The sequence below is a fragment of the Epinephelus fuscoguttatus genome, linkage group LG1 (assembly GCF_011397635.1).
Source record: "Epinephelus fuscoguttatus linkage group LG1, E.fuscoguttatus.final_Chr_v1".
NCBI classification, from domain to species: Eukaryota; Metazoa; Chordata; class Actinopteri; order Perciformes; family Serranidae; genus Epinephelus; species Epinephelus fuscoguttatus.
In genome coordinates this window covers 8,284,827-8,297,286 of record NC_064752.1, presented here as the reverse complement: position 1 = coordinate 8,297,286, position 12,460 = coordinate 8,284,827, and the positions used below count along the sequence as shown (strand labels likewise).

General features: G+C 40.0%; 1 protein-coding gene and 1 long non-coding RNA gene across 2 annotated transcripts in view; one reads left to right on the top strand and one right to left on the bottom strand.

Moving 5' to 3' along the window:
• The first annotated feature begins 5,510 nt into the window (after positions 1–5,510).
• LOC125903778 (uncharacterized) overlaps positions 5,511–12,460 on the top strand; it is a 36,820-nt gene continuing 29,870 nt past the window's right edge. Inside the window, exon 1 of the long non-coding RNA XR_007451335.1 lies at positions 5,511–6,375. This is a non-coding gene — a long non-coding RNA (uncharacterized LOC125903778). The remainder of the gene's footprint in view (positions 6,376–12,460) is intronic.
• rspo4 (R-spondin 4) overlaps positions 7,104–12,460 on the bottom strand; it is a 62,974-nt gene continuing 57,617 nt past the window's right edge. The window contains exon 5 of the mRNA XM_049599873.1: positions 7,104–8,915. Within this exon, the coding sequence (XP_049455830.1) occupies positions 8,773–8,915 (143 nt within the window). The 3' untranslated portion in view covers positions 7,104–8,772. The remainder of the gene's footprint in view (positions 8,916–12,460) is intronic.

Below are 12,460 nucleotides of genomic sequence, written 5' to 3'. Positions count from 1 at the left end.
CAGAAATGGCGTACCCGAACAAAAACACAGGCTGAGATTTACACAATTTAAACTCCTGCGAATATTTTTTTTTTTAAGGGAAAATGTCTGACTTACTTTTGTTTTCACTGAAATCACAAATTGGATTGTTAGTCATGTAGATCCAGTTCCAGGATCACCAATTAGATTTTGGATATTTACAACATCCATAAAAGCTAAATGAGAGGACAGATGCTGGATAGCGTGACCTGTTCTAGTTTTTTCGGCCTTTAAAATGATGAGGCCTGAGTTAAACGTTTATTATCTCGTGACTGGCTGTTCTGGCCTGATTAGTTCAGTTTAGTGGGGAACCAAACCATCACGCGCTGGTTGACTTGCACATTAGAAACCACCTGCATCACCACCATCAAGCCGTTCGTGATCACATTAACAGGCCTGCTGGGTTTTGTCTTTGGTTTAAAGACTGGAGGGTTCGTGTTCACTGAATCCCTGTCAGCTCCAGACTGTGACCTTTGACCCCCTTGTAGAAGGAGCCAGTTTTGGTTTGTAATAGGACAAATATCAAGAAGTGATAGGAAGAAAGAAAAGGGGAATGTAGCCAGGTCATGTGAAACTCTCAAATTCTCATAGCCGTTGCCGCCGCAGTGAAAAATCAAACACACTCGAAAAAGCTCCAATTCTGAAATAGGATCAACAGATGTGTCGCATAACATCTCATCACGTTCCATTAAAAGTTAAAATATCAACATATATTTTGCCTTATAAGAAATTATTTTCCAGAAATTAGTTTGTGTCTGTTCATGGTTTTCTGTCTTAAGTCATGACGGGCTGGTTTCACAGACTATAGGAGAATTACAGCTCCTGGATATTCAGACACTTCACTGCAACTTCTGTGTTCTTGTTATTCCCACAGTAGTTAACAAAAATGTTATCTTCTGTTCCTGCAAAACAAGAGGGTGTCACAGCAGCTGCCTGAATTCAAATAAACACAAGAACTTTAATCTCTAAAAACAGATATCTGCGTGAGTGCAGAATCTGTAGGCGACGAGACAAGACAGTATCCGCATTGTTTGGGTTTCCATTTGTAGTATTGACCCATCACACTTGAGCAGGCCTTGGTTGCATGCAGATAAACAGTCCATGTGGAGAACAAAAGAGGCAGAGGGCCTTGGTGGAAATGCAGCTTCTTATTTGCCCTTTTTTAAATTTCTATGCATTCATGTGCAGATATCTGATTAAAGAGTGTCATGGCTCTGTCGACATAAGAGTCTAAAATTGCTAATCAGACTGCAAAAACAAAAACCGTTGCACAGAACAGAAAGTCTTTGCCCCGATTCCATGGATGTATAAAGAGAACCGGAGACAGCATTGGAGGCTGCGCCCTGTTAGTTCCAAAGAAAGTGCTCATACCCCTTTTTCACGGACATGGGACTGGTTCTATTCCAGTTCCCACACCTAATTTTGAGCCATTTAGTGCCCATCCACCATATACAGTATAAACTGGTTCAGAACCCTAAAGGTTGGTTCTCAGCTTGAAACTAAAAATAGCTGTTTTTTCTTGACCCAAAGTGCGAACTGTGACCACATCAGTGGGCGTGTCATATTCTAATAGTTTGAAAGAGAGGATGGAGAAGTCAAGTGCGACATCATCAGATAAAAGCTTGTGCAGTTTTTTGGGTTAACACACATATCTGTTATAACAGAACCAAAGTTTGCAGGTAATCAATTCAATCCGCAATTTTGTCACAACCGTTTATTTCCATAGTGTATTGTGCAACGCCCTTCATTGGTGATGATGGTTCTGCGCAACACTGGCGAAAACACAGGCTGGTTCCCTCGATAGAACCAAGGTTCCAAGTATTCTGAAAGGGACCAGGGAAAAGGGATATTGGTGCATGAAGCCAAAAATATTTGACATCTGGGTATAATGTTACACAGATTTTCCACCTCTGTGGCGCCCATATAACCAGCACACTAGTGTTTCCTTTAACCCTGCCTCCCAACCGCCCGTCGCCTTGACCAACTGTGTATTTGGCTGTTGTTGAATTTTACAACTTTTGGGACATTATTATTTAAATAAGGGCTATTTAAGTGTTCATACAGGGAAGTTGGTGCACCTTCATCTGCTTATTTTAAGACATCTCTTTCACAATGTCAGTCTATGGGAAAGTCTTTCTTGGCCCAACAGCATCACATGACAAACCTGGAAGTTGTAATTCCACCGTTTGGCCACTTTGTCAAATTGGCTTTAAGGCCCATTGCTGGTCCTGTTTCCAGTTCTCTTTTACATCCATGTGCAATATTAGTTTTGCAGATGTTAGTTGGCTTCACTGAAAACCCTGAAATATTGGTTGTTGCCCCCAGAGGCTAGATCGCTAATATAGTCAACAATGCTAAAGATGTTTTGAGACTCAAAAGTAAGTCACTTCACGGGGACTATCGTGATCGTAAGGTGGCCACCATGTCTCACTAAATGAGCGGCACCACTGACGTTAGCTAGCTCCCGCCCAGCGTGAGTGTTGTGCAGTACAAAGTGGAGGCGGCGGCTAGCTTCTCGGTGGAGACCGTAATCATTGTCAGACCAATTGCTGATGGGTTATGTGTTTGATAAAAATGTAATCAAACTACTTTGACATTTGTTTTACTCATAAATTATTTGATTATTTGTTAGAGAACAGCAGCACGACCTTTACAGTTAATCATCAAATATGGTTTTTGACTATCTGTGAGCTGGAAAATAAAGATTAGACTCAGATGATTGCAGGTTTGGATCACTGAATGAGAACGTCACCACCTTCACCTAATTCATGTCTGTGAAACCAACCAGCTCAACATTACAAACGTAGGGCAAGTTAAATCTGTGTTCACAGCTCCCGTACTGGCCTCACTGAACCAAGTGCAATGTCATCCACGAGGATGTTGTTCTTAAAGGCGGAGAAAAGACAATAAGTGGCTGCTCCTGAAGTCAGACACCTGGTCATTACTAAGTAAGTTATGTGGTGGGGTTTTTATCTTTTTTTCTTTCTTTTATTTTCTTATTTGTAACTATAGCTCTCTGTATTCCCATGTGGACCAATCTCATGAGTCAAAACATGGTATGTGTGATCTTTTATTGTGCAATAAAAGATGACTTTCAACTTTCTTTTGTCCTCGGTGAGTGCTTCATTGATTGTGTCTGAAATCGCTGCTGTGATTTATTAATCTTGTGTTGAATTTCAGGTGTGTTACCTGTGGTGACTCTGACGTGGTCCGGCAGCCCGTTCTGTCTGCTGCTCTGCTCTCTGCACAGTGCATGCTGGTAAAGACTGCTGCGACCCTGAAATGCTGAAAGGATTGAGCAGGTAGAGAAAAAGAAACCACTGAACATGTTTAGACCTGTTTCGTGTCTCACACTGAGGGACAGTGCAGGATGAAGATAATAATATCCACACTTGCAATGTCTCTAAGTCAGTTATCTACCAATACAACTGTGTGAAAATATTCAATTAGAGTTTCAACATTTGACTTCTGTAAAAGCACTCATTATGTTATTGGAAATATATTACTGGACTATAATTACTGATGCATTTAAGTATCATGTCAAAGTTCCTGGGACACTTGAGAAACTGAATGTTGGTAAGAATGTTGTCAGTCAAGGTGGAGAAAAAACTCCACAGAAGTTTTGTCAAACGCTCTGCAGCCAACCAAACGTAAGTAAAAGCTCGTGACTCTGGTTGATGTCCTGCTGGAGTTTTTCAAACCTTTACAATATAGAGTTGGAGAGGAAATGTCATCGTGACTAATGATCACAATCAAATGCGAATGACCCTTTCTAGAGCCAGTGTTTGGTTTGTCCTTTCTGGGGTTCTGTAGAAACATGGCAGCCTTTGTGGGAGAGGACAAGAGGAACTGCTCCACTTCTACTAAACACTTAATATTTTGAGTGCACAAGTGCATTCATACTGCACAGTACGGGAGAATTCAGTGTTCTGCTGGTGCATTCAAAAGGTCCATAAGTTCAGTGTGAAATGACAGACACTTCTCACCTTCAACGGTCGCTAGCTTTGTGACGTAGCAGACTTCTCAACTTTTGACATGGTGGCTGCAGGGAGCCATAACAGCAACAGGGAGCCTGTTAGTTAGACATGTTTGTACCAAAACTGATGCAGAATAGAAGCTGTCAGTAATGTTGTTGGGTCTGTAATGATTTGGTACCGCGAATAATAATGTGAGTGCTAATGTTAGCACCCTGGTAGGTAAGTGGCTTAATTTTGTACAGTGAAATCCCTGAGTATTATTAATTATGTTAGCAACGTTAGCAACATCAGCATCGCTAGTGGTGCTAATATAGTTAACAATGCTAAAGAGGTTTTGAGGCTCAAAATTAAGTTGCCTACTCACTGGGGCTGTCATGGGGGAGACCGGAGGATGGCCACCATGTTTCTGCAGCAGTGCTGTCTGCCAACAAGGGTTGGGGTGGTGTTACCAGCGGTAGTTACTATTTACAATTAGCGGCAGCGCTAACGTTAGCTAGCTCCTGCCTAGCCACGGTGTTGCACAGTGTAAGCGGTGGTGGCAGCTAGCTAGACCATGAGGTGAGCAGCATAAAGTGACAGGTAAGACATTTACAACACAAAATAATTAAATCTAAATGGAAAGTGCTTTGAAATATGGTGGATTTTACTTTTTGTTTTTTGTTTTTGTCTCGTAAAAATTAACTGATTAGTTGTCAGTTAATGATCAGAGGTGTCCAGAAAGTTGAAAATGGGTACCAGATTAGATAATGTGAAAATACCCGGGGGCCAGTTGCCTCTTGCATCATATAAGTCTTTGAAAAAAAACCATACAAATTAGACGTAAATGAAAAGTATTCTACTCTCCACCGCTCCTGAAAGTGTTGGCCCTCGCTGTCAATGTTATGCTCCTTTGCTGTGGCCATGTCTGCTTCCTAACAGGAAGTATCAGGTGTTAGGTAATTGCTTGTTTGCTTGTTTTTTAGTCATCTGTTATGAAAGCACATTAGTTCTGTCTGCGTAGTTCCTACTTGGTGCATGTCGACAAATTGTATGATAGATAGCGTTTGCTTGACTAATATTACTTGGTGGGCCATATATAACAGATTTTTAAAGACAAGCTGCGAGCTGCTTAAAATCTGTGCGAGGATCATGATTGGCCCTCTGCCTGGTGGCTATAGAAAGCAAAAAAAAAAAAAAAAAAAGAAAATGAAATTATTATACTGGACCTTTAAGTTAAAACAGCAGTGACCGGATCTGTGGGTTAAAACTTTGGTTCTCTGGTAGTTTTTAGATGTTAAGGTCACATGCAGCTATTGTCAAACAGCATTTCTATGATATTTAAATCTGTACTTGACCCTGTTTACATTAAAATATACTTATTTACATGTAAATGCAGCTGAAAAAACAGAGTTTATGAAATCTTAACAACAGTGTTACCTGTCAGACACCTGAACATATTTATCAGCGTCCAGAAAGAGGAAAAAAGCACAATGACACAAATCAGTAAAAGGAGAAAATATTTTACTCCTCTGCTGTCAGATCCACAATCTTAATGTCACACGTATGCAATGTTAGAAATTCGGCACTTTTAAAAGAAGGCAGGATTCTTTCTGCACTGAACACAAGTCTGCAAATACTTACGCAGTTGGTAAAAATCTGTGGCCTGGGCTAAATGAAACTGTGTAGCATGTCTGCGGCAGCAAAATATACATTTATTGAAACATACATTCATATCATGGAATAAAATCCCATTTAGTCATGGAAATATTGATAAATATACAACTGACAAAAGCTAGCCAATGAACAGAGAGGAGATCTTTTATCTGCTCTGAAAAAAGAAGGAATTCCCACATCTTCATGCTACATTTCTACTGTAGCTTCACTTGTGCAGTGTTAGATAAGACAGGCAGGTTATAAGGCTGGTGAGTTACTGAATATGCATATATTGTGTCAGCCGTCCCCTTTCATGCATACAGCAGGTTTATATCGAAATAAAACAAAAACATGTCAACTAAATGGTTATAATGTGATTTAAAGTGTGACGTCAGTCTTCGTAGTAACAACTTTTACTGTGCAGGAATTCCTTCTTTCTTTCTGACAAATACAACAAACGCTTGTGAAACACAATATGGAGCAGTGCTGTCTACATTCACAGCATTTTTAGTTTAAAAGCCATATGGGAAAAGTGACACTTTAATGAGATGATTCAGAGACCAGAGTTTATACAATGACTCTTTACAGCGGGGACACACTTTCCTGCCCAGCTTCTCTGTATTTAGTGTTATGAAGTGATGAAGTGACGACATTCTTATTTTCTTGATCTATTGTTCTGTCTTGTTTTCAGAGTTTAATTTTCTACCGAGACCTCGCCGATTTGGAAAAGCCTCCCGTGACACAGCAGGTAACATATCACCAAAATGGCACATTCAGAAACTGATCACAACACATCGTTTTGGACCACCTAATAGTTACTTGCAGGTGACACCACACAGGTCATGACTCTGCAGAGTTACTTGAGCACACACACACACACGTCTTTGAGAACTTACTGAAGAGTATAACTGTTCATATAAAGGTCAGAGAGGTGAGCAGGTTTTTATGTCTCAAATCCGAGAGGTTCTGTGCATTTAAGATTACGACTGTCATTTTTCTTCCATAATTTACTTCCACTAAAAGTGCTTGTTCTTGCACCTGACCGGTTCAGGTTGTTATTATGAGTGTCTTACAACAATATAGAAAGGACCCTACAGAGAAATGAAATGTGTTTCTGTACCTTTTGCTTGTTACGATCTGTTTTGTGTCCAAGTCTCGTTAACAAGAAGTCTCATTCTAATATCTCACGAGACTTGAAGAAAATGGTGGATAACATGAGTGGGAGTTGGAGAGAGGAGTACAGGTTATAGATTGTTGTGTTGGAGTACAGAAAGCACACTGATTTGAGCCTGTTTCTTCAGATGCGTTTTTAAATCTGTCAATGTGTCCCACCATCACATTTTCTTCACTGATTCTTGGTCAAACGTCTCTAAAGGCTGTGATGGATGAAAAAACGCAGAAAACCTAACCTGTTACGAAAATTTCAATGACAGACAAAAGTTTCGGACTGTGTGCAAACATGATTGTTTTATTTTGGACAATAAAAAGGGACTCCGCATGCAAAGGCCTTTACTCTTAGCCAAAAGATTCCTAATGTCACAACCAAATATTTAGCTGATTTCAACAACATGAAGAGGTCTGAGAGATTTCAGTATGTGACTTCTTCTTTAGCGAAACTTGGACACCAAACAGACCAGAACAAGGAAAAGGTCCAGAAAAACATTTCCTTTCTCTAAAGGGTCTTTTCCATAATTTTGTCATTGACTTACAATGAAATTTGAGCCTGTCAGTGGCAAAAACAAGCACTTATTGTGGACGTAAATAACAAGTCGCACCCGCCACTAGTGTTTCCACTGTAGCCTGTTTAGCCGGCTATAGCAATCTCTTTCAACACTGGATCAAATTATAACAACTCTTGTTCCCACGAGCCACTCAGGGTGCTTTCAGACCTAGAGTCGTCTCCTTTGGTCTGAATCAGGGAATCATGTTGTTCCAAAGTTGCATAATTGCCTAGAGTTGGTTCGTGTTCTCACGGCAGCATTTACAAGAGGACCAGATCAAATGCCTTGTGTGAGAAAGCTGCTCTTGATTGGTCAGAAAAATCCAGGAAGTAAAGCAAACGTTGAAGAAGAGTACACTTGCAAGATAAATGTGACACTTTCTAATGTCACAATGGAGGGACAACTACGCAGGTTGATTTTAGCGCTGCTCATCGTGGACTATATTGCTGTCATTGTTCATTTTAGTCAAAGCATACAGTTTGAAAACGAGGCGCGGCTCCAACTAGAAAACAATGTTTTGATGCATTGGATGTGCTGAATGTGCATATTAAGGCAGTACAGGAGGAGGTGCACATTAATAATCCTCCAGGACTGTAACATGCTCATGTTTAACCCAAACAATGTGTCATGTGACTGCAGTTGCTTCACATCCAGGTCGGAACACCTTCTCACCACAAACCAACCTGCCCAAATGAACCACACTGAGGGGGCAAATGAACTTGAGTTTGATTGAACCGAACCAAACAGGGCAGGTGTGAAAGCACCCTCAGACACAAATAAATGGGAGAATAAGGTCCAGGTTGAAAAATACAGGTGTTCCCCTTCAACGACGCACAACGCATTTTGGTGAGAAACACTATATGGAAACAAAAATTTAGTTTAAAGGGAAAAATTCCACACATCATCTTTAATCTCATAGTTTGTTGGACTATTTGGAAGATTTTTTTGGTACCTTGTTTTAGATTTCTTTGTTAAATTTTGCATCTTAACTTTTGAGAACCTCATCCAGATTTCGGACTTTTGGAATTCACAAGAAACGTTCAATTACTGCATGTCCAGAAGACATTTGCTGATTGATTAAAATTCTGTTTAACTCTTCGATGTTCTTGTAAATAAACGCTGGGTGTGTTCAAGAAGGGACAGTCATTTTAGCGGCTGCCACTCGGTTGCAACATTTCTTGGGTGGGGAAATTTGACTCACTGGTCACATGCATCACAATGTAAGAATTTCTTAGTCATAATGTCGACTTATTTGTTTATTTTTCCAGTAAACAAATCGCTGGTGAAAGGCAGTGCGTGTTAATAAAGATTTTACGGGCTGATTGGAAACAATGACTTGGCTCTGAGATTACAACGCTCCCGCTGATGTCAGCTGACTGATATTCCAACATGTGTCAGGTGTGGTGGCGAGCTGGGTGTCCGTATCATCCTCGGGGATCCTGGTGCTCTCTGGCGCCGCCGTCTGTGGTTCCATTGAGCGAGTTGCCAGCGTTGTCGTTGGCCAGCAGCCGTAGTCGTTTTCTCTCCCTCTTCCCTCCAAGTCCTCCTTTTTTATTCTTTCTTCTTTCTGACGGATGAAAAGCAAAGTTAAAACACTGAATAGTACAAACATTTGTGTTTCAGTCTGCAGCTTATGCTGTCAGGCCTTTCCCCGTCGCACATCTGTATTAGGTCCAACTGCATACTTTGTTTTATCATTCATAAACAGCCTCACCTCAAGTGCTTGTGTAGAATAAGCATCGTAATGCTGCTGCCGCCTTCCTGTAGTATCATTTACATATGAATAAGCCTGACTGAGTGAGACACTTTAATCCAGCATCAGTGGATTGTATTGTATCCTCTATTAATTGTAAAGCATCCCAGACATATTGCATACAATGGAAATATACACTGATCCCACTATAACCCTGTGTTGGTGGTTTGGTTACAACATTTAAGTTTTGTCTGTGTTGCATAACAATTGTTTCAACAGCCTCCCATTGACTCAGTGACACAGGATCTAACTATGCATTGAAATGTGTTATTGGCAGTGTTGGGGAAGCTTCTTTTAAGGCATAGCTTTGCACGCTGCCAATAACTTCACACTGCAAGAAGAAAAAGAAATTCAAACTACTTCAAAAATGTTCAAATAGACAATGTACAAAGTCACAGGCCAACATAAACTGCCACTCAACTGAGTTTATTGCAGAAAGAGCCCACTTGTTTTTGTGAAGAAGTGGGCTCTCTCTGCAATAAACTCAAAAATAAAACACACCACGATTTATTAGAAAGTGCAGGAATGACAGATTTGTTTTTCTATCCACTCTTTGTCAGTCAGACACATGCCGTCCACAAACTAGAGTCCAGGTTGGAGTGTTGCACCAAGCAGAATCACTCAGCCAGCCAAGTAAATTCTTCAATAGCATGCAACAGCTCCTCTAAACATTTGTCAATGAATTATGAGTCATTGAGGTCAGAGGGGATTGAATTAGTTGAGAAGTAATGGTCAGAATAATTCCTTTCCTTTTATGGCCCAATGGTTTGTAGGTTCAGTAGTTAACTACACAAAAATGTCCCCCAAAAAGTAATTTAATTACTTAAATCACAAAAATATGAATGTAGAAGTTTTCTGTCATGAGACCAGTAAAAGTTACTTTATAATCAGATTTAGTTTGAACCTGCACCTTCATCAATTCAAACCACTAAATCAGTGAAGTTTCTTCATTGACTTTAGATTTAAAGGATAAGTTCAAAGTCAAACCTCCTAAGGAAATATGAACTATAGTAATTCTGCAGTTACACTACAGGTTTTTTTTTTGTTTGTCTTTTTTTAAAGAGGACAAAGTTTTTGGAAGTATTTGTGGAAGATGTGTCAAATGCCAATTTGTAATTACAACCTAGATGTTGATGTGAACACCATTTACAAGCTGGAGCTACATCAACACAACATACACTGTCAGCCGTAGCCCTCGGAGTGCATGTTTCCCATCGCAGCGGTTGACTAATAGCAAGCTAGCAAACTATGTTACCCATGATTCAAATTACGACAAAAGGGAGCATAGCCAGTGCTCAATTTACAGCAACTAAATCAGTAGGAAAAATTTTGGCATTGTATTTTTCTGCAAACCACAGATAAGTTGCATTTGCCCATTATTCGGATGTGTTGAAACTTTATGTTTCAACAACGCTGTGCGGTTATGTTTAGGCACAAAAACCACTTGGTTATGGTTAGGAAAAGATCATGTTTTGGAATAAATGACCTGGCTTTGGAGGCACAGTCCTGGCAGGAAATGCAGCAAAGTCTCAGTAAAAAAACACTGCTGTTGGTGGCACTGTCCCCGATGTCCGGAGGCTATAAAGCTGCTGAAAACACAGTGATTACTTGCTAACAAAAACAACATCCATTTTTTAGCTTCTTGGTCTCGAACAGTGGTCTGCAGCTTGGCAGGGACTTCACCTAGGTGACACGCCATCCACCATCCCCTCCACCTCCAGATGACAAAGTCAGCTTGTAAACGCTGATATGATTCTTATGAAACATACAAATGTTATGTATTCGACGTTTTCTCCTGGCCACTTGGCTGTAAGAATAAAGTGATGTAACAGAACGATTGCATCATTCAGATATTAGTGGTACCAAAAATTAGCCTAACAAACAATAGGAGCTGCTGTCATGGCAGAAAAATAAATAAAACTTCACTTCTTTCTTCTTCTTTGGTACAATTTTAACCAAATAATTGCACAAGTCAAAAAACACTGCAACAATTAATACTGATAAGCAGACATTAAATTCAGTTTAAATGTAAACCTTTCTCACTGTTTTAAGATAGAGTTTAAAATCTGAAACTATCCCCCAACATGGATTAGAAGTGTATCTTCTTCTTGCATGCAGAGTATCGGAGGCAGAATAAACGTTTATGTTGCGAAAACCATTAAAACCAGAACGAAAGCACATCCATTAAGGGACCTGGGTATCTCACACTGTGCTACACTAGATCAGAGTTCACCTCACAGGCCTTAAATCCCCATAAAACTGTCTTGACTTGGTCAAACAGAAATGTGTGTGCTTTAAGCACCAGGGGCTACCAGACTCCCCTTGTGCAACAGCAGACCTGAGAATTCAAACAGCTGGTCTGCACCTTACTTTTCACATCACAAGGTTACATGTTTGGCAGCATCACACATGAGAAATGTTGGTGTCAGTTCCTCTGACTCCAGCAAGTGTTCATATTTCATCAAGAGATTGCGAAAAATATGCAAAATTGTAGAAAAGCATTTGCTAAAATGGAGGCTAAGTACTTTGTTCATGCGCTGCAAATGTTATTCAGGTGTTGGGAGCCTCAGGTTTTGGTCCAGGATAATTACTGTGAAGGATTATGTAAACTGATGTGCTGTGTTCTGCTGGTTGATGCTCTGTGCTGAGTCCAGATCTGACAAGTGTCAGTGAAATATTTTCTGTGATGTATCACTGCTTTCAGACGGGAATTTTGGCCACAAGTTTACAAAAAGAGATCTGATGTGTTCTCTGATGCAGACACTGAGATAGATCAGATTTTATGTCGTATTTAAAAGCCTGACAAATTCAGATCTAACCTTCAGTGGGTTCAAACTCAATGAATAAATGTTTTGATATTTCACAATACATCATGACATATCAGGTTCAAACTTATCCGTACATCTCATATAGCTGTCCGGTGCTATTACAGCGGGGTTTAGCCTGGATAGAAAATGTGGTTTTGATGTTCAGCGATGAAGAAGAGCGCTTCAGTATTTTTGGCTCTGGTTTGAAAGTGGAATCATTTTCTGTAATATACAGCACTGAGGTTGATTTAGAGGTTGGTTGGACATCAGAGAGTAAAAATAAATGCAGGCAGAAAGGCAGGAAAGACAGACGGAAGGAAGCCAACCTAAAACTTTACCTCTAGCTCTTCTAATTAGAGTCCACAAATAATCTTCTTGGTTTATCTGCCAGTGGTTACCATATACAGTGTTTATACATATATGCATGTATACATATATATAGTACAAAAATCCACAGAGAGGGCCGAAGCAAACCAAGAATGACAAATATTGCACTTGCACAATGCACTTATATTTTATAGCCAGATTAATTGCCATGAGATGAAAGCAGTC